Raw genomic sequence first — 19,394 nt, forward strand, 5'->3', positions numbered from 1 at the left:
AAGAGATTTCTGAGCCCCAGTAACACCACCAATTCACCTTCCCTGGTATTCCTTTGCTAGCTATAGTCAATATTTTCAGAAGAAAATAGTTTAAAAAAAAAATTCTTCCCATTCCCTACAGTAAATAAACCTGAAATTTGGGATTAACTGAGCACATGAAACATGCATAGAGTAAACAATCATTACAAGAATACTGGAAGCTCAAAAGAAGGGATGGATGAGCAGGGTGAAGGACACCTAAACCAGAGACTGCCATCAAAACTATCCGGACTAACCTTCTTAGCCTGCATAAGCATATTACACCCTGCAACTTAAACTAAAGCAGATACTGAGAAATACATCAGAGTGGTCTCAAGAACCCTGAAACACTGCAAGCCCCCTGTGCCCCCATTTCTTAGATTGCATAGACATTTGGGCTGGAAGGGACCCTGGAGGATCAAGTCCAACCCCCTGCCCCAGGGACAGGAAGTCAGCAGGGATCATAGGATCCCAGCAACATAAGCATCCAAATGTGTCTTGAAGGCATTCAAAGTGGGTGCTTGAACCACTGCCAGCGGCAGTCTATTCCAAACCTTGGGGGCTCAGACAGTGAACAAATTCTTTCTTATGTCCAGCCTGAAATGGTTGCAGTGGAGTTTGTGACCGTTCGATCTTATCATCCCTTGGGGGGCTCTGGTGAACAGACGTTCCCCCAGATCCTGATGAGCACCCCTGATAAATTTATAGGTGGCCACCAGATCACCCCTGAGCCTACACTTTTCCAGGCTGAAGAGCCCCATGGCTCTCAGTCTCTCATCATAAGGTCTGTTTTCCTGACCTCTGATCATGGTGCAGAGGAGAGCCATGCACATCTCAAGCTTCTCCACATCCTTTTTGAATTGTGGAGCCCAAAACTGGACGCAGTACTCCAGCTGCGGCCTCACCAAGCCTGAGTACAAGAGGAGAATGATGTCCCAGGATTTGCTTGAGAAGCATCTGTGGATGCAAGCCAGCATTTTGCTCGCTTTACTAGCCGCAGCATCACATTGAAGGCTCATGTTCATCTTGTAGTCAACCATGACCCCCAAGTCCCTTTCATCTGTAGTGCTAACCAGTCTGGCACTACCTAGCCTATAAGAATGCTGCAGCTTTTTCCTCCCAAGGTGGAGAACTTTGCATTTTTCAGTGTTAAACACCATCAGGTTCTCATCTGCCCGTTTCCTGAGCCTGTCGAGATCCGCCTGGATCGCCCTCCTGTCCTCAGGTGTGGATGCTTTACCCCAGAGTTTGGTGTCATCGGCAAACTTGGCCAGTCCACTTCCGACACCAATGTCCACATCTTTGGTGAAGATGTTAAATAGTATAGGCCCTAGGACAGAGCCTTGAGGGACCCCACTGGTCACAGCGCACCAAGATGATTAGCTCCCATAGACCACCACCCTCTGGGTCCTACCGCGGAGCCAATTCCTCAGCCCCAATTCCCCATGAAACAGTCATTCCAATGCCTAACACTCTTACTGCAAAGAAGCCATATATGACCTTAAGATCACTTTCTCTAGCTTCACCCTCTGCAGCCAGGCTCTGACCTCACCATCAGTAAAGGTACCTCCCTCACATGAAAGCAACTGACACAGAAGTCAAGCTTCCTTTGACCCTCCCCTTGGAGACTCTATTAGTCAAACACTTAATATCTCATATTACACAGTTTCCAGGATCATGCCTATTTTATCCTTCTACTAACTTACCATAAAACAATTTAGGTTCCTTGGCCCCATTACTTTGATCAGAATGTTGTTCTAGAACCTCAAGCTTGTGTTGGTTAGGACCCTCTGTCTAATATTTAGTCTAAATTTATTCATAACCAATTTTCATCCATTTAATCTTGTAACAGTATCATCCTTTATCTGAAAAAAAGTTTTTGTTCATCTCTGGGATTTGAATCCCTCAAAATATTTATAATAAATAATCAGTAGGTATCTCTCATGTACACACTATTCTAAAATGTGACTTACCAAAGTCTTGTACAATACTTCCCTGTCTCTGCAAAGACTACATCACCTAACAAAAACATTAGCCTTTTTGATGGCCATGTTATATCAGGTCATACTATGACTGACCTATGCAACCAAATCCCTCTCCTCCATTACCGCTATCAATCTGTAGCAAGTTCCTGATCCCCAAGTGCATAATTTTGCATTCTGGACTATTAAAATATCATATCTTTTCTATTACTCTAAGCCATGAGGTCATCTAATTCTCTCTCTGATAATCTTGTCCTCTTCTGTGTTGGCAATGACTCCCAACTTTATGTTAGCCAGGAAAATAAAGAGAGGAATATTGCATTCATTTGAAATTACAAAGCGAATTTCAGTAGGTAAGTCTCCCTTATTAATATCTCTGGGCAAATTCCTATATCTCTGAAACGTTCAAAAGGTCTTCTTGTACCACTTTAATAATAATAAAAAGGTTAAATGAATTCATGCCACTATGGAATGAAAGTTACATATTTGGGCTAAGTACAGACAGTCAAAACCCTGAGGCTGAATCAATTCAATCTTTGCAAGGTGTTTTTTTAAACTGCATAGATTGAACCAACAAGCAAGTGAACTGACATTCACTTTTCAAAACAGGAAAGGCAGCCAGACCCTATAATGGGCCATACTAATAGCTGGGGAGTGCTAGAGCATGCCTCCAGCCTCTTGAAACTGCAGACAGATGGAGCCCTCCAATTCCTTAAGCCATGCACCAGCTGAGCACAGGTGCAAGAGGGAAAAACCCACCAGTCCTTCCTGGCATCAGATCCCCAGCTAGGAACAGCAGGGGGAAGGGAGGAGCTGAAACTGGGAGCTTTACTCTGCCCCCCCCCACCCGATAGCTGGGCTGGAATCTCCTAGACATGCCTTCTTCTCAGCCTCCCAGCCAGCTGAGGCAGTGGGGGCAGGAAGTCTCCACTGGGGCTTGGCTCTTCCCCCAAAGCTAAGGGGAGCATGGGTGACTAGTGACTCCCAAGTCAGGGGGGCAAGTGCCCCCCCAGCAGCCAGTCAGCGACTGGGGGGAAATCCCCCCCACAGCCAATTGTGCCAACCAGGAAACATGAGTGGAAGTGCCAGTGGAGCTTCTCTTGGCACCCCCACTCCCCGACCGGCAGTCATGGGGTGGGGGCACTGGTGCTCCTGCCTGCCCCCCCACCCCCCGCACCTGTCACCTAAGCGGCAAGCACTGGCTGTCAGGGGGTGCACATGCACCCCCCATGCACCCCCTATGCATTGCCACTGAAGGGGAGCCATGCCCTCTCCTCAGCCTGGGGCCGGCTGAGGGGAGGGTATGCAGGGAGGGAAGCCTGCAGCAAGGGATTGGCTCTGGCCCAAGAGTTGGAAGTCAGGAGTCACACCCACCCCTCAGCCTCCAGGCTAGCTGGGGGGGAGGGTGGGGGGAGCCCACAGCAGGGCTTGGTTCCATCCCCCCAGAGCTGGGAGCAGAGCTGGAGTCCCCTAGTTACCCCCTTCTCAGCCTCAGGTGGGCCAAGGGGAGGGGGCAGAAGGAGCATGGCTTTGCCCTCCCAGAGCCAGCAGCTTTTGAAGCCACATCCCCTTCTTAGCCTCCAGGCTGACTGAGGGCAGGCAGTGGGGAAAAGCCTGCACCGGGGCTTGGCTTTGCCCCCAGAGCCAGGAGCAGAGCTGGAGTTCCTGCCACATCATCTTCTCAGCCTCTGGACTAGCTGAGGGGGCATGGCTCCCAGCTCGGAGGCAGGGGGAGGAAAAAAAGCCAAGCCCTGCTACAGGCTTCTGCCCCTATCCTGCCTTGCTCCTGGTTCTGTGGGGGCAAAGCCAAGCCCCAATGCAGGATTCTCCCTCTTCCCAGTCAGCCCAAAGTCCAAAAGAAGGGGGCATGGCTCCTGGCAAGCCAAAGCACCAGGGCAGGCTTCTCCTCTCCCTCCTTCTCCCCTCCCTTCAACCAGCCCCAAGGCCGAGAAGGGGCTGTAGCTCCTGGCTCCCATCTTTTAGCTCTGGGGGCAGTGCCAAGCCCTGGTTCAGGCTTTTCCCCACCTCCTACCCTCAGTCAGCCTGCGGGCTGAGAAGAGAGCATGGGTCCAGGCTCCGAGGGCAGAGCCAAGCCCCCATGAAGGGTTCTCCCCACCTCTCAGCCAGCCCAGAGACTAAGAAGGGTGCATGGCTCCCAGCTCTGGGGGAGAGTCAAGCCCCCACTTCAGACTCCCCCTCCCTCAGGCTGACAGGACCCAGCTGGGGGTCTGGTGCTGGGCCAGAGTGAGGTTTTTTTCCCCCCACCCCCTCCTCAACCATCCAGAGTAGTAGTGCTCTGGCTAGGGAGCAGAGGGATAAGGCAGACCCTGCTCATTGGAGCAGACAGCAGAGCCCAGGGCTGCAAAACATCCTGGGATGATGGGAGACTGAGTTAACTTGAACTGGGAGGAGATCTGGGACAGAAGTTGCATAAATCAGTTTGACCTAATTCAGTTAAGTCTGATACTACATCCAACCAGGTTTATCTTAAACTAGTTTTGACCCTTTTGAAAGCAGTATAAGTATGCTGAACTTCTGTTCTGTTACAGGTTTAAACTAGTTTCTGATCACTTAAACTGGTTTATGTGCAATTTTTGTCCCTAGCCTTGATATTGCACTGGTTTGATGTATAGTTTGCTGCTACATCTAACAGTATGCCACACAAAATTTGAAGTCAAACAAATGGCTGTTTGTCAGGAAATGCTCCAGGTCCCAAATGCTTGCAGAATGTGTGTGTGTGTGTGTGTGTGTGTGTGTGTGTGTGTGTGTGTGTGTGTGTGTGTGTGTGTGCGCACACATGCTCTGGAGATCAGTTTTGAGCCAGCTCACTAACAGAGAGTGTTGTAATAAAGTGGTGCCTTTTTAAATTTAGTAGCAAGTAGGCATTTTATTATACACATTCTGTCCCTTTCTAATCTAAATCTTTATAGCCCTTCCTAAATGCACTTCCTTTTTTGCAGCTTGTGACAGTAAGAGCTGAGCAAGATCTGGGAAGGCAGATCCGATTGAAATGAAAACCAAAAGGAATTTCAGGAAAGAAAAAAAAAGAAATAAAATCAAGACTCATATGAAAGACAACCTTGTCCTCAGGGACCTGGAATATCATCACTGTGATGAGGAAGAAAGGTATCATGATTCTAGTACCTTGGGAGAAGGCTGACACAATTTATAAACAATAGAAGAGCAGGGGGATGTACTCCGAGACCAGATGTAAGACTTGGCAGTTACAACCCACAGAAAACACTCTGCAGGGCTTCTAAAGGCACTGGAGATTGGGTCACAAGTGACCCTTGCTAAAGATCTCCTGGAGAGATTCCAGCACAAAAGATGTCAACCCTCTAAACAAAAAAAAACCCACTAGTGTACACTGAAGCTGTAACCCATTTTCAAGAACACAATCCAGTCAGAACAATTTTCTCCAAAACATTCCATTTCTTCACTAGGGCACTGTTATAAACTGTGCTGACTGTCTTGTCCCTGGAATAAAGAGAAAGTTGAATACCTGGGTTGGGACAGAGAGAAAGGCACTAGAGGTAACTGGAAAAATTTACCACTGACTTCATTGGTACGAGATTTTACTTATTAGCTACAATGATAGTTGGGAGACACTAATACTATCAAAGAGCATCTTCTCTTAGAAAGAGACTGCCATTAACTCTTGTATATTCTAAGTATATGACTTCTCTAATCATCACAGATTAAACAACTAGATTCTGAATATTAAGTACTTGCATCATAGAGCCCAGAGTGTTGGTGTCAGATGGCCCCAGTAAAATACTATATTTTCTCATATAAAATACATGCATATTCCCCCAAAACCAAATGAGAGAAACTGGGGTGTGCATTACATGTGAAAAATACAGATTTCCTGTAATCCAGAAATTTGGTGGCACCATGGCAACATTAATTGCCACGGGATGCAGAACAGATCTGGGAGCCATGGTAATTAATGCTGTCATAACTCCTCCACCACTACATCTCTGGACCCCTTGGAAGCTCCCCAGCCAGATGACATGAACCCCTTGCAGATCAGGTCAGTCCCAGCACATAGCCATAGACCCAGCATACCAGGCCTAGTGTGCAGGATCGGTCCACAGTGGGACCTTGCACATAGCCTCAGACCCAGCATGCCAGGTCAGGCCAGTACCCAGGGTCAGGCCATGGCCAGACCCAGCACATGGCCCCAAACCCTGCATGCTGGATCGGGCCAACATGTAGGATCTGACTGCAGCAGAAACCAGCATAGAGAGCTGGACATGGCACATGGCCCCAGATCAGTTACTTATCTGTAATGCAAGGTATGGTATTTTTTTCCCTTTAATCCTTTAAACTGTCAAAAATAAGGTATGTATTACATTCTGGGGTGTACTAAATATAAAAAATAATACAGTAGTCACTGTATTCTATACTATCTTTAGTCTCTGAAAAATAGAGCTCCATGTAAAACACATTGCAACACTGCTCTTATCTGTTCCCCAGCCTAGACTATGACCAAGAGAGGAAGGGCATTTTTTGTGCCCAAAAGCTTATCCAATATTTCTCCCAACTGTACCATTGTCCAACCAAAGATATTACCAAACAAACCGTGCTTCATCCAAAAATCAAAACAAAGAGCTAAGAGATACTGAATATTGGGTCCCCTTATATTTCCTCACCAGCCATGCTCATGGACTCACATACTTATCAGCTAAAAGTGACAGGACAGCACCCCATGGCATATACACTTGCAAGCTGTTTTGGATGAAAGCAGTTGCTGACAACTACCCATCAAGATCTCCCAGAAAGGAAAAACTACTGGCAAGTCCAATGAAAACCTGCCCCATTTGTTCTCACCAAAATCCACAAGTGATATACTAACTTTTACTCTTGTCCTTATGGACTGGAATTGTACAGGAAGTTTAGAGGAGTAAAGGTCTTTTTTTATTATCAGTCTCCTAAGTCTGCCAGATTTTCTCTTGGCAGCCCTTTCGTAAAACATACTACACTTCTTTACCCCTCCTGAATCCATCCAGGCCAAGTCACCACATACTATATGCAAATGACTAAAACCCATAATGATTGATTGTTTCCATTTTTGCATTTAAATGCATTTATAAATAATAATACACACTTCTAATTTTAAATGAGATGCTTCAGCTTGTTTACAAAAGTTATAATAAGCCTCTTGAATAACTGGAATTTTAACACGGAGCTCAGGAGATTATTTCTAGCATTTCTTAGAACAGTGTTGGCCTCCATTGTAAGTTATGTAATAATTTTAATTCACCTGACAGTGAAAAATATCTATATAAACAAACACAGTAGTTTTTAGTTTTTCATAGAGCCACTTTATTAAAGAATTGCTTAACAGATACCTCAGAGAATTTTTAAGTAGTAAACACATATGTTAATTCAAGGAGGTGAGTGAAGATTAGAATGAAACTTTAATTATTTTGTAAGTATCTCAGTGAAAATCATTTCATTTCAGGATTTATTTTGATCTGCTGCCCTGACAAAGTCCTTATTCATTTCATTCCAAATTAACTCTTCTAGAATGAGCCTAGTCAGTTTCCAATGCCAGAATGGGTTTTAACTTAAAACCAAATAAGGCAGCAGCTTGCCAAAATTGGAGGTGACGTTTGATTCTAGCTATTAACATGGAGCTGAGCCACTGGTGACCGAATGACCAAGAGAAAAATTAATTCCTTACTTCCAGCCAGTGTTCTAGTCCTAATCTCTAATGGGCTCTTTCAAATTTACCAAGTCTGACAAAAACAAACCGTCTGTTGCACTAATTCTATAAATAACAGTTTCCATTCAGACTATGAACAACTTTCAGAAACAAATACCCTTTCAAAGAATAAACACATAGGAATGCTTAGCAACTTAGTCTTCACTACACATTTCGTTAGTGTCACATTTGAAACAAGCAAAAGGAAGAAAATTCCCACAAAGTTGCAATTGCAGTACATTCTTAACTAAAATCTAAGTAATAAATACACTGGAGGTATTGTCCACAATTTCTGGACATTTTGAATCTACCAATAAAATATTAAAATACTGGGAAGCATATAAGAATAACAAACATATCCACATGCTATCATAGCATATAAGCATAAGGAAAAAGACTGATTTTTAATAAGATCCTAAGTCACTCAAATCCTATTGAATTTCAAATCTGAATTGAGTACTTACCTCCCTCATGCCCCTTGAAAACCCACCCAAGATATTTTATATACACAACTCTTTTTACCTTCAGAAAATGTTTGACTCCTCTTTTAATACACATGCATACACACACACACACAAAAATCAGCACTCAAATTTCAAGTAATGTGAAAGTCATATAATAAACCAGTGTTCATATATTGGGGAAAATTAGTACAAACAAAACAGTCAGTTTCTAATCCTCAAGATATTTACAAAAAATACACTTAGAAAAAAAAGTTTAATCAAATTATTAAACAGTATATGAGCAAACTAATGCCACTTCTGTTTGTTAATTTATGTTAAGACTTTAAAATTGGCCTCGAAAAATTCCAGAACTCCCACTACTGCTAATTGGGAAGCTTCTCAGGAAACATGAGGGGGCTTAAGTCTTCCATTCCTTCAGGAATTTAAGAAAAAAATCCAGCCCCTAAAGTTGCAAATGTTAACCAAATATGAACCAACATAATATTGTCTTTCTGAGTCTGCAGACACCTCATACACACACACACACACACACACACTAGCTGAAACCTGAAATTAGTAAGAGTCCATTCAGTTTCAGTTTTGCTAGTCAGACACTATATGCTGGAGAAGCAAGTACTGGAGGAAGACTAAAATTGATTTAAGTGTAGCCGAGTCCTTCCTCTTTCATTCATCCAAAAGCCAAAAAATAAGGGAGAGGAAATATTGTGTGTGTTAAGGAGTTCCTGCAAAGTCAGCGCTAGGGAGAAATATAGGGGTGCGAGGAGAGTACAGTGCTCTCCCTCCATATTAACAGGAGAGAGAGAGAGAGAAAAGAATTCTCTTTTGCCAGACAGGACAGAGACTACATTTCAAATATATAGGACACCCACTCACTGAAGGCTTATATAAAATGTAGAATAAGATCAGAGTTATTAATGACCTGTTTATCTTAATTATGGTACAACAAATAACGGTATATACTGTACCATGAATAAACACAGCTTATTTTTGTAACATCTAGTAATGCTTTTCAAGAAAAGAGAATATGGATCTATTTCAAGTCCAAATTAAAAAATAGGTAATGCAATGAGTAAACATTCTGGATGTTCAACTCAAGAGAGCTGCCTACATGCATGCTCTTTCCCATGTGCAATGATTTTCAGTTTCCATTTAACATTTCCAAGATCCAAATCACCCAATCAGCGGCTTAGTTTAGCAAAAGTTTGTCATAACTAAGAAGTTAAGCTCTTAAAATTTGACCAGCAATTTTTAACAGGTCAGGCAGGAGGTGGAAAAGAGAATTTTCCCCAGAGTAGAGGTAGAATCTACCTGTTCCTATCATGTTTGGTTCTAGGTAGTGTTATCGCTCTCAGTAATATCTCACTCCATTTTTAAAAAATTAATTAAATCAAAAGAGAAATGTTAAAAAAAAAATAATAATAATAATGGCACATATTCACTATGTCCTAATTCTATTTGATAACTACAGCATTTTAAAATTAGTCTGCCAATTTGTAGGGAACTCTTAACTTTCTCAAGTATCAACAGTAAGATAGCATTCCTTTTTTTCTCTTTTAAAGCAATCAGTAACCTGAGGTGTAGGTTGTAGCCGTGTTGGTCTAAGGACATAGGCAGACAAGGCTCTTTGGGTAAACGTGATATCTTTCATTAGACCAACTTAAATAGTTGGGGGAAAAAATTCTTAGCAAGCTTTTGAGTTCAAAAACCCTTTGTTAGGGTGTGGAAGCATCTGCAGCTGGTGTGTGCTCTTCCATCCAACATGCTCCATAAATTAAACAAAGCACATACTGTAAATTGTATAAAGTCCTACAGATTCTTGTCCAAAGTTAATAAAATGGCACAGTATGGATTGAAAGGGCCCTGGCACATGCCGTAACACATCTTTCCTATGGACTTTGACAGTTAACAACTTAGCAAATTAGGCAGGAAGAAAACTGATAGAGCTTTTTTGCAGCCCCACATGAAGAAATATGGTTTGTAGCAAGCCTTCAGATTTGCATTGGGCAGAAAAAGAAGACATGTCTGCTTGGCACAGATACTGACTACAGGATCATGCAGTGAACATACAAAAAGATAAAACCCTTTGGAATTTTTGAACAAAGTACAGTCCAAAACAAGCAAACAAACCCACATATGTTGATCCAAGGAAGGCTATTTTATAAGCAAATTCACAAAGGCAGGAGACTGCATGTTTAAAGATAGAGGTGGCATGTTCAAAGTTTGGATATCAGCATCAATTTCTAAGAAAATAAGAAAAATTTCTGCAGAAAAAACAGAACTCTCAGGAACCCCCCCCCCCCCCACAAAAAAACCCCCACTCACTTTTTAAAAAGCTTCAGTGGTACAAGAAAAAAAAGCAGACAAAGTAAAAAGATAAAACTTTTTTATTCTGAGTAAAACCCTTTCTACACCCAATGTATTCAGACAGTGCAGAATCTGTGGTACAGTTAGTGTACATAAGCACACAGGATATGCATGTTAACAATATGCATCAACCCAGTACTAACAGTTAGGGGCGTGTGAAGCGGGCCTTCTTCAATTTGAATTTCGGCCCCAGGGGACAGCGATTTGATTCGTCTACTCAGATCACCGTCCTGATTTGATTCAGCCATATCCAAAGCTGAAGATTCAATGCCAATTCAGAGAATCAGCGATTCGGCCATAGACACAACTTTAAAATGTTTTTCTACATACCTCAAGGTACCAGGTGTGGCTCGTGAATGCCGAGATGCTGGGGCGAATGGAGCATCCTACAGGAGCACAGGGGAGCCCACCGTGTTCTCAGCGGTGGACTCTGAAGTGGACTGGAAATATTTCCAGTCCACTTTCAAGTCCACCACTGAGCACACAGGGGACCCCCCACCCCCGCATCCCCATGGATCAGCAATTGGCTGTGGGAGGACCCCGGGTGCCCCCCCAGGAGGCACCAGTCGCTGAGCTGGGGGGGCGGGGCCCTGCACGCTTTGCAACGGACCTGGAAGTAGATTAGAAGTGCTTCTGGTCCACTTCTGGGTCCGCCACAAAGTGTGCTAGGGACCCCTGCACACACACACTCCTGTGGGATGCTCCATCTGCCCCAGCATCTCAGCGTTCACAAACTACCTGGTACCTTGAGGCACGTAGAAAAAACATTTAAAGCTGTGTCTGTCTGAATTATCAAATCTCTCCAAATCAATGCAGAGGGTTCCGATTCGATTCAGAGAGATTAAAAGGGTCTTCTGATTCAATTTGGATTTGGATATTCGGCTGCCAAATCGGGCTGAATCAAATCAGTGACTAAAGCTTCGCATAGCCCTACTAGCAGTCTGGAGCAGGAGTAGGCAACTTTTAGCAGCTGCAGGTCAAAATAACCACCCCAGATGGGAGGCAGACAGATAGGCAGGCACTATGACCCTACTGCCACTGGGCGCCCTGGTGACATGGGGAAAGTGCCTGAATACAGCACTTCTTCCCATGTCAGGGGAGAGAATCTGCAGAAGGAACTCCCTGAATCCAAATGCTGCCAAAGCCCCACATCCATGGGCTGGATCCAAGTGTTCCTGTGGCTTTCAGACCCAACCTGTGGGTCATAGGTTGCCAGCACCTCTAGAGCAGCATTTCTCAACCCATGGGTCACAAGAATACATGAAAGGGTCACAAATAAGCTTTAAAAATGGATCAAACTCTAAAAATGGATTATCCTTTAAAAGGAGAAAAACATGGGAAATGGTGGCTTTTCCCTTGCAAGCTGGCAAAGTTCCAGCCTGCAAGTTGCTGCTTGGCACCCCACCTATGCCCCACACACAACCCCCATCCCACATACTGTGGGGCTGAGGCTCACCATCAATATTTACAAGTGGGCCCTGGTACAAAAAAAGGTTGAGAACTACTGCTCTAGAGCATATCTTCCTTCCCATCCTAAAACTAGTTCATGAGTTTCTTTTGCTTTCCTTTTCCTGCAAGAAGGTTTGGCTCTCCACATTCTGAAGACTACCCCTTTGTATAGGCAGCTGCCTTTATTTCACTCAGGTTTTTTTAACTAATAACTGAGCAGTTAATATTGGGGAGTAATAAGGGGACAGTTGTATGTAGCAGATATTATTCTAGTATTCTGTCACTTAAGCTTAAGACTAGTTTTGTGAGGAGTAATCATACAGTTGGTTCATATCTTCTTATTTTATGATTTCTCTTCTTTTTTTTAATAAAACTTTCCAATCAAATCTGCTTTAATTCAACATAACTAGAACCAGATGTGAAGAGTATAGTCCGGGACAATTACTGCCAAACATCATGGGAAGCAAGCAACTCCTCATTAGGCACCCACATTTCTCAGAAGATCTTGGTCTAAAGCCAGGCATACACAAACACTCAGTGTTCTGGCTTAGGAAGCAACTTCCTAGATAGGCAGTTTGTTTTGTAAATGTCTGTGACAGGGGTATTGAAGATACTGCCTACAGGCCAGATCCAGACTATGGAGCCATTTCAGTCTGGACCATGGGGCTGTTAGAGGAGCTGGGGAATTAACTGAAAACTGCATCACTGAAATCAAGGATAAAGAGCCCTGTTTGGGATGTATTATGGCAGCAAGATGAGCTGCAGCTGAATTAATACCCCCATGCTGCTGCTCACCCCATGGCTGGTGGCATGTCCAGATCCAAACTGCAAGAAACCCTGCAAACTAGATCCAGCCCAGAGGGCTGCATGAGTTTGATACCCCTTCTCTAAGCAATAGCCTAAATATAAATGTTTAGAAGGCTGTGATCTCTCTCTCTAAATAGTGATGTAAAGGATCTGAAAAGGCCAGCATGAGCACTGAAGGATACTCATTACAGATATCCTGAATTATCCTGGGTCACCCTTACTACGTGACATCTCCCTAAACAGATTAGATGTCAACCATCCAGATCCCCTGCCACTGTGGAACACTCAGCAGGGTTCTAAAAAGAAGATCTTAGATAAGAAAAAAGAAACCATCATACCCCACCAATCCACTCCCAGCAAATCCAAAGTGCAGAAGGGAAGCACTTCTCAGGAGTGCCCCATGTGCCTTTTCGTGGGACTTCCATGCTCAGCAGTATCCCTGGGAAATACTTATGGATCAGCTGCACAGGGTTGGTACATAAACACAGAAATCTGTGGGCAAGATGTGAGAGCATCTCTCCCTGAGAACACTAGGGGCAGGGCAGAGCGGAGACAGTGTATACATATACTCACTGTTCTGAGTTAGGAAAAAGATTCCCAGATAAGCAATTTGTTACATAAATGTCTGTTATAGGGTTTCTTGAAATATTTAGCACTGGACCCATCAGAAATAGGAAGACTACTGATCTGACCTGGTTTGGCAATTCCCATGTTCTTCTACAGGAAGTGTGCAGGATCCACAAAAGGATAAAGACATTCAAGACTGAACTTGATGAAGAAGATTTAACTAGAAAGGCTGGAGATGAAGAGGATCTGTAATGTGTGTAATCTAGAATGTATTCCTCCCATGCAAGTTAAACCAAAAGACAGAATCATTATACAAAACAAGAGCCACATGGAAGAAATTAACAGAAGAAAAATGGAAGGACAGTACTATGTCAAAATACGTATGGTGTTCAGGAGAAGAGTGATTTCATACTAAAAACAAATACAACATAAGAATTGCATACCCCATGAGTGGGAAACTGCTTCATCTCATTTCTGTAATGTGCTCAACTTCTTGCACATCCATGAAATGTTGTTGTACCCCTACTTGTCTGTTAAACTCATTGGAAATTAGAATGTAAACTAGGCAGGGACCCCATTTTCTGTATGTGTTCTCCAACATGCTTACTGTGCTTATGGGCATGATATAAATAATAGCAATATCATCACTGAATAGTAAAGGCCATCACAGTTGGATCCTTTAGAGAAAGATACAAAGAATTAATAAAAAATAAAGAATTAAAAACCAGTTGGCATGATCACCTGCTGATTACCATGGAATGAAGGAGGACAGAACAAATGAAAACAGATTTCTAGACCAAGCTCTGAGATGTTAAAAACTACAGGGCACTCTAGTTGCATAGAACCTTAACAATATACATATCCGATAGGCAGCATGCGTGCACACAGCCAAAAACATATCAAAGGGATTACAATATCAGTTAAGTAATGCAAAACATATAACCCAACCATGCCAAAAGCAATACTGGACTGACTTCTTACAGTTGGGACTGTTAATGTTGAAAATAAAGGAATGAGATTCAAGACCAACTTGTATCAGCCATATTCAGGAGCAGGGTCAGAGATCACAGCAGTACCATATGCACTATAGATTTAAAATAAATAAATAACATTTGAGAAAAATAAGAAACCTAATGTATATGCATGGAAAAAATGGATGAAAGTACTGAAATTCAAGGAAAGAACAACTCACTTCATAAATCACTATTTTAGGTTCTGAGGGTAAAAATAGCCCAAATCCCTGTACAGGCATGAAAGGCTGCATACCCCTTGTTCATCCAACAAAGCCCAAATCTGTTGAAATTTTGAATATAAAAAATATCTGCATGCGAACTCAGACTGTCTCTGCCCAAGATGATTATCATGGGATCTGTGTGTAACATGTGCACACAAACAAATATAAAAAATAGTAAAATTACTTAAGATGGTAAATGAACAGACCAGGAGAAAAAACAGGCATAATGAAGTTCAAAGAGATTAAGGAAGTAAGACTGTTTTTGCAAACAAACAGAGAAAAAAGGAATGTTAAAAACAAAAGGAGTCCTACTAATGAATAAGGACAGAGAGGGAATCAACGGCCCTGGTGATTACTGGCCAATACGCCTAGCCCCAGTCCCAACAAACGGATTAGAGTATAAATATCAAAACATACCAAAGCTATGCGCAAAATGTGTGGGTTTACTTAGAAAGAGAGAAAAAATCTTTAAAAATGAACAGGTTTTTAATAAATATAAAACTTAGTAGATGAAGGAAATTTAGTAGCTTTCAAATTGTGAGATTTTAATAAGATATTTTATATATAATCTCTACAAAAACAAAGCCTCTTTCAAAATGGGTCATATTGGCTTGGCTATGAATTCTTTCACTTAGAGATCACAAACTGATGGGCTGCAAATCAAAATTCAAGTGCATCATGTCTGTCAACTTTGTGTTTGAGTATTATGTGTGCATGTCCCTTCCTTCCCTTACACTCATCATCTTATTAAGAGAGGCCACAGTAGACCCCCTTGTGGAAAAGTCTGTTGAGCCACCAACTAAGTTGCTCAAGGCCTGGGGATCTGTCATCACTTATCACCTCCCTTTTGCTCATTTCAGGCTCTCCTAGATGTTCAGCAGGATAGTTAAGAGAAAACATTCTCCAAAGTCAGATGATAATATGTACCCCTACCCACTCTTCCAGCTCACCTACAGCTTCTCCTGGCCCATCCAAGTTCAGGTACCACTCTGGGGGAAAAGAAGCAGGACATAGTAAAGCAAAGGCAGTGCCTTCTGTGTATAGAACTTTTCACAGCCTTTAGAAAGGTAGTTATTACTAGGCCAAATCCTTAAATCCCTATCCAAATGTGCTCTGTTTCAAGCAAATCTTCCATTGACTAATTGTCTAATCAATTAGCTGTATCTGATTGAGACAGAATCTCTACTAATCTTGTGTAGTCAATACAAGGGCTAAACTGTTAGTAGAAGTATCAGAAAAAGCTATGAGGGAAAAAACATTAGGGCTGTGCAAAGCTTCAGTTCCCAATTCAATTCGGTGGAGATTTGGCCTAATTCGGTGGCTGAATCTCTGAATTGAATCAGGAGACCTTTTAATCTCGCCAAATCAAATTGGAACTCTCTGAACTGATTCAGAGAGTTTTGGAAAGATTTGGCGATTCAGACACAGAGACAGCTTTAAACGTTTTTTCTACATACCTCTAGGTTGCAGCATTCATGAGCCACCTGCTATGCTGGGGCACATGAAGTGTCCTACAGGAGCATGGGAGACTCCCCAGTGCGCTCCCCAGCAGACCTGGAAGTGGACCAGAAGCACTTCCGGTCCACTTCTGGGCCTGCTGGGGAGCACGCTGGGGGACCCCCCCCCCACTCCCCTCTGGCCCAGTAACTGGTGCCTCCTGAGTCTGGGGGGGGCACCCATGCTCCCCCCTGCAGCCGATCGCCAAGTCAGGAGTTGTGGGGGGCCTGGCACACTTCCCAGAGGACCTGGAAGTACTTTCGGTCCACTTCCAGGTTCACTGCCAAGCACGTGGAGGGCCCCCCACCACATAAACACACACACACTCCTGTGGGATGCTCCATGTGCCCCGGTATCTCACCATTCACAAGCCTCACTGGTACCTTGAGGTACATAGAAAAAACATTTAAAGCTGTGTCTATGGCCAAATCACTGATACTCTGAATCATCATTCAATCTTCAGATACAGATTTGGCCAAATCGAACAGGGACAGCGATCCAAATCAACTAATTGAATCACTGTCCCCGATTCAGGCCAAATCCAAATCGAATAGGGCCCACTTCGCACACCCCTAAAAAACCACATGCAATGTACACTTGGAACAATGGCAGCACTCAAGATTACAACTATTTGAAATAAATGGAAATCTATTTTAGGATGACAGAACCATCTCACCACCACCAGAACACCTTCACTCACTCTTTGAGATTAAGTGCAAAAGAAACATGTGCAGCAATACAGCAGAGAATTAGAATGAAAACCTTAGCTGATACAAGAGAATCAAGAGGCAGCCAGAGTAAGCAGCAGTACCAAGCACAAATTGGAGATACCCACATAACTTCAGAGTACAAGCTTTCCACTGAGGGCTGTCGATTATTACAACAGTCCTATTTTTATTTCCCAAGATAAGAAGCAGCTGTGACTCTAGTGAAATGTTCCAAGCCAGCAGAAACATTTTATAATTGAACACCCTTTGAGACTTAAAAGCTGAAAGATTCAAAGGTAGGGCTGAGAAGACTCTGTAGAGAGGCAAGTGATTATATTAAAACTTGCCCAAAATACAAAGTAAAGATTCATGAGATTCAAATGTCACCACATTGCTTAACCAGAAATATTTTTAGGATGGCGTGGAAAAGAGGGGAGGAGCATTGTATAATTAAGGCAAACACAATGAAGTGATGCAATCATAACATCAACTCTGAGGCCGGGTTGCTTTAAGAGACAAGTAGGAAGCTGTAACCTGAAGCTTACCAAACGCTGGACTGGGCACTAAGCTGTGAAGCAGCAAATAAAGCTGATATGTTGGTCGAAAACTCTTCAGTGTCCAGACTTTATTTGTCCAAAGCTAATACTCCCCCGGAGGGTGGGGTAGACAAGGGATGGGTGACGTCACACAGGAGCAGAGATAAAGTGGAGTTCCTGAAGCTGGGAGGGGGAGAAAAACCTTCTTAAGGGCTTAAAGGGTGTGCAGCCCTGTCCAGCAAAGACACTGCTGACAGGACCATTAGTCCTACAGCTCAACCTCCAGTAACTCTCACTGAGCTAAGGACAAGAGAACAGCAACTCTCAGAAAAGCTGCTGCACAATGCCACAGAACGTTATTCTCCCAGGACCTGCGCCTTGGGGATTCAGACTGTCAGGCGGGATAGATTTTAACCAGCCTTTAATCATAACCAGGGTATGTCCTTTTTTCCATTTGCTGTTTGTTTATTATTTTAACATTAATTTCAGTTTTTGCTCTTTAGTTTTCCTTGGGTTGGGAAGATGCAAATGAAGCACAGCTTGCTACAAGATGTGTTTAGTCCTGTGCAAGTTTAGGAAGTTAGTTAAAAGTAATATGAATACACTTTATATAAAATGTTTATGTGGATTTTGAGCAAAAGGGGCTACACTCAGTCCTGCTGACACCTGTAAAATGAACCTCCAGTGCTGCAGTGTCAGGGGGGTGCAGGCAAGGTAAGAAGGCAATGCAATTTCCTAATGCATTTGGATTTTCACCCATCAGTGCGAGATGTGAGGGAGCTTGAGACCAGTTTAAGATTCTGGCCACACTGCAGCTCTCAACTGCAGTAACTGGCCCATGTGATTCTTGGGAGAGAAGAAAACTTAGCAGCTGCTCCTCCTGGCTGGAAGTTTGTATGCTATCTTCATATCAGCTCAGACACGAAGAGTTTTCAATGCAAGAAGCTTAGTTAACTAATTCAACACCAGTTGCTTGGCTGCAAAGGGAGTGAGAAACTTTGAAGTATAAACATTTTCACTTTGTTTACAACAGTGATTTATTAGGAAGTTATTCTGGCTTGAACAAGGAAGAAATACAATATTGCACCTAGTGGATTTGAAGGCTAGTTAATAACACTGTCATGGTTCTTTGTTTTGGGGTTTTTTTGTTGGTTTTTTTTTGGGGGGGGGGGAGGGCAGGGAAGGGGGATTGTTTTTAAGAACATTGAGAAGCCAAACCCTCCTCTTTCTATGGATTCTAACATGTTAACTGGAAAAAAGATATTTGCTTAGGAGGCTGTTACTTAATGAGAGCATCACACAAAAACTGTCACTGTTTTCCAGTCCTACAGAAGTAGCAAAAAGTATTTCCAGACCATTAGGTAAATTTAGTTATAGTGGTATACTGTTGAACAAGGCTTTTCCTGATGCATGTCAAAAACAAGAATAAATATTCTCTATCTTGTAAAAGTACTTGCACATACTGAAAATGTTTCTCATTACTCACTTCCAAATCATTAGCCTATTTTAAAAGCTACTTCACTTCAATTCGGAATATGTCTAATATCTATGTATTACATTAAAGCTTTGAAAAGTAAATGTCACCAATGATGCATTGCTGTAAAAGTGCCTCCAACAGGAGTTTACAAAAATTCTAGGCAGTAAAGTTTACCCTAACTTATGCTATTATAAGGCTGGAATAACTCCATTTAAGCTAACAGTTTTTCCCCAATTTATATTAGCAAAACTAAGACCTCAGTTTTGCCCTTAAAATGTAATGCTCCTAATTTGCTTGACAAAAACAAACTTATACAACAAAACTTTGTTCTACATAGCATAAGCGTTTTGGAGAGAGAAGAACACATTGAGAAAAAAAAAAGAAAAAAAGTGACTGGTTGCTTTGGGATATTCATTGCCTTTTATGGACTTAACAGGGTAAAAGAGTTTCCATTATCTCCAAAGAAAAATATTTTAGCAGTGCCTGGTTTATATTTTCCCTTTGTTTAGATTAGGTGAATTGAGATTTGAAGTTGTGCTAACAAAGCACAAGTTACATTTATAGTAACTCTCTAAGGAATAA

At 42.6% G+C, this 19,394-nt stretch overlaps 1 protein-coding gene and 1 long non-coding RNA gene across 4 annotated transcripts in view; one reads left to right on the top strand and one right to left on the bottom strand.

Annotated features, from left to right (window-relative positions):
- The window catches only part of LOC132248558 (uncharacterized), a 132,245-nt gene that overhangs the window by 70,640 nt on the left and 42,211 nt on the right, over positions 1-19,394 (bottom strand). The gene's annotated exons all lie outside the window — the stretch shown is intronic.
- PDLIM3 (PDZ and LIM domain 3) overlaps positions 17,487-19,394 on the top strand; it is a 35,617-nt gene continuing 33,709 nt past the window's right edge. Inside the window, exon 1 of one of the 3 annotated variants that reach the window (XM_006276044.4) lies at positions 17,487-17,771. In XM_006276044.4, the coding sequence (XP_006276106.2) occupies positions 17,679-17,771 (93 nt within the window). In that variant the 5' untranslated portion in view covers positions 17,487-17,678. The remainder of the gene's footprint in view (positions 17,772-19,394) is intronic. The other 2 variants (XM_006276046.4, XM_006276045.4) reach the window with 2 other exon arrangements.

This window comes from Alligator mississippiensis, chromosome 2 (genome assembly GCF_030867095.1).
Source record: "Alligator mississippiensis isolate rAllMis1 chromosome 2, rAllMis1, whole genome shotgun sequence".
In the NCBI taxonomy this organism is placed as follows: Eukaryota; Metazoa; Chordata; order Crocodylia; family Alligatoridae; genus Alligator; species Alligator mississippiensis.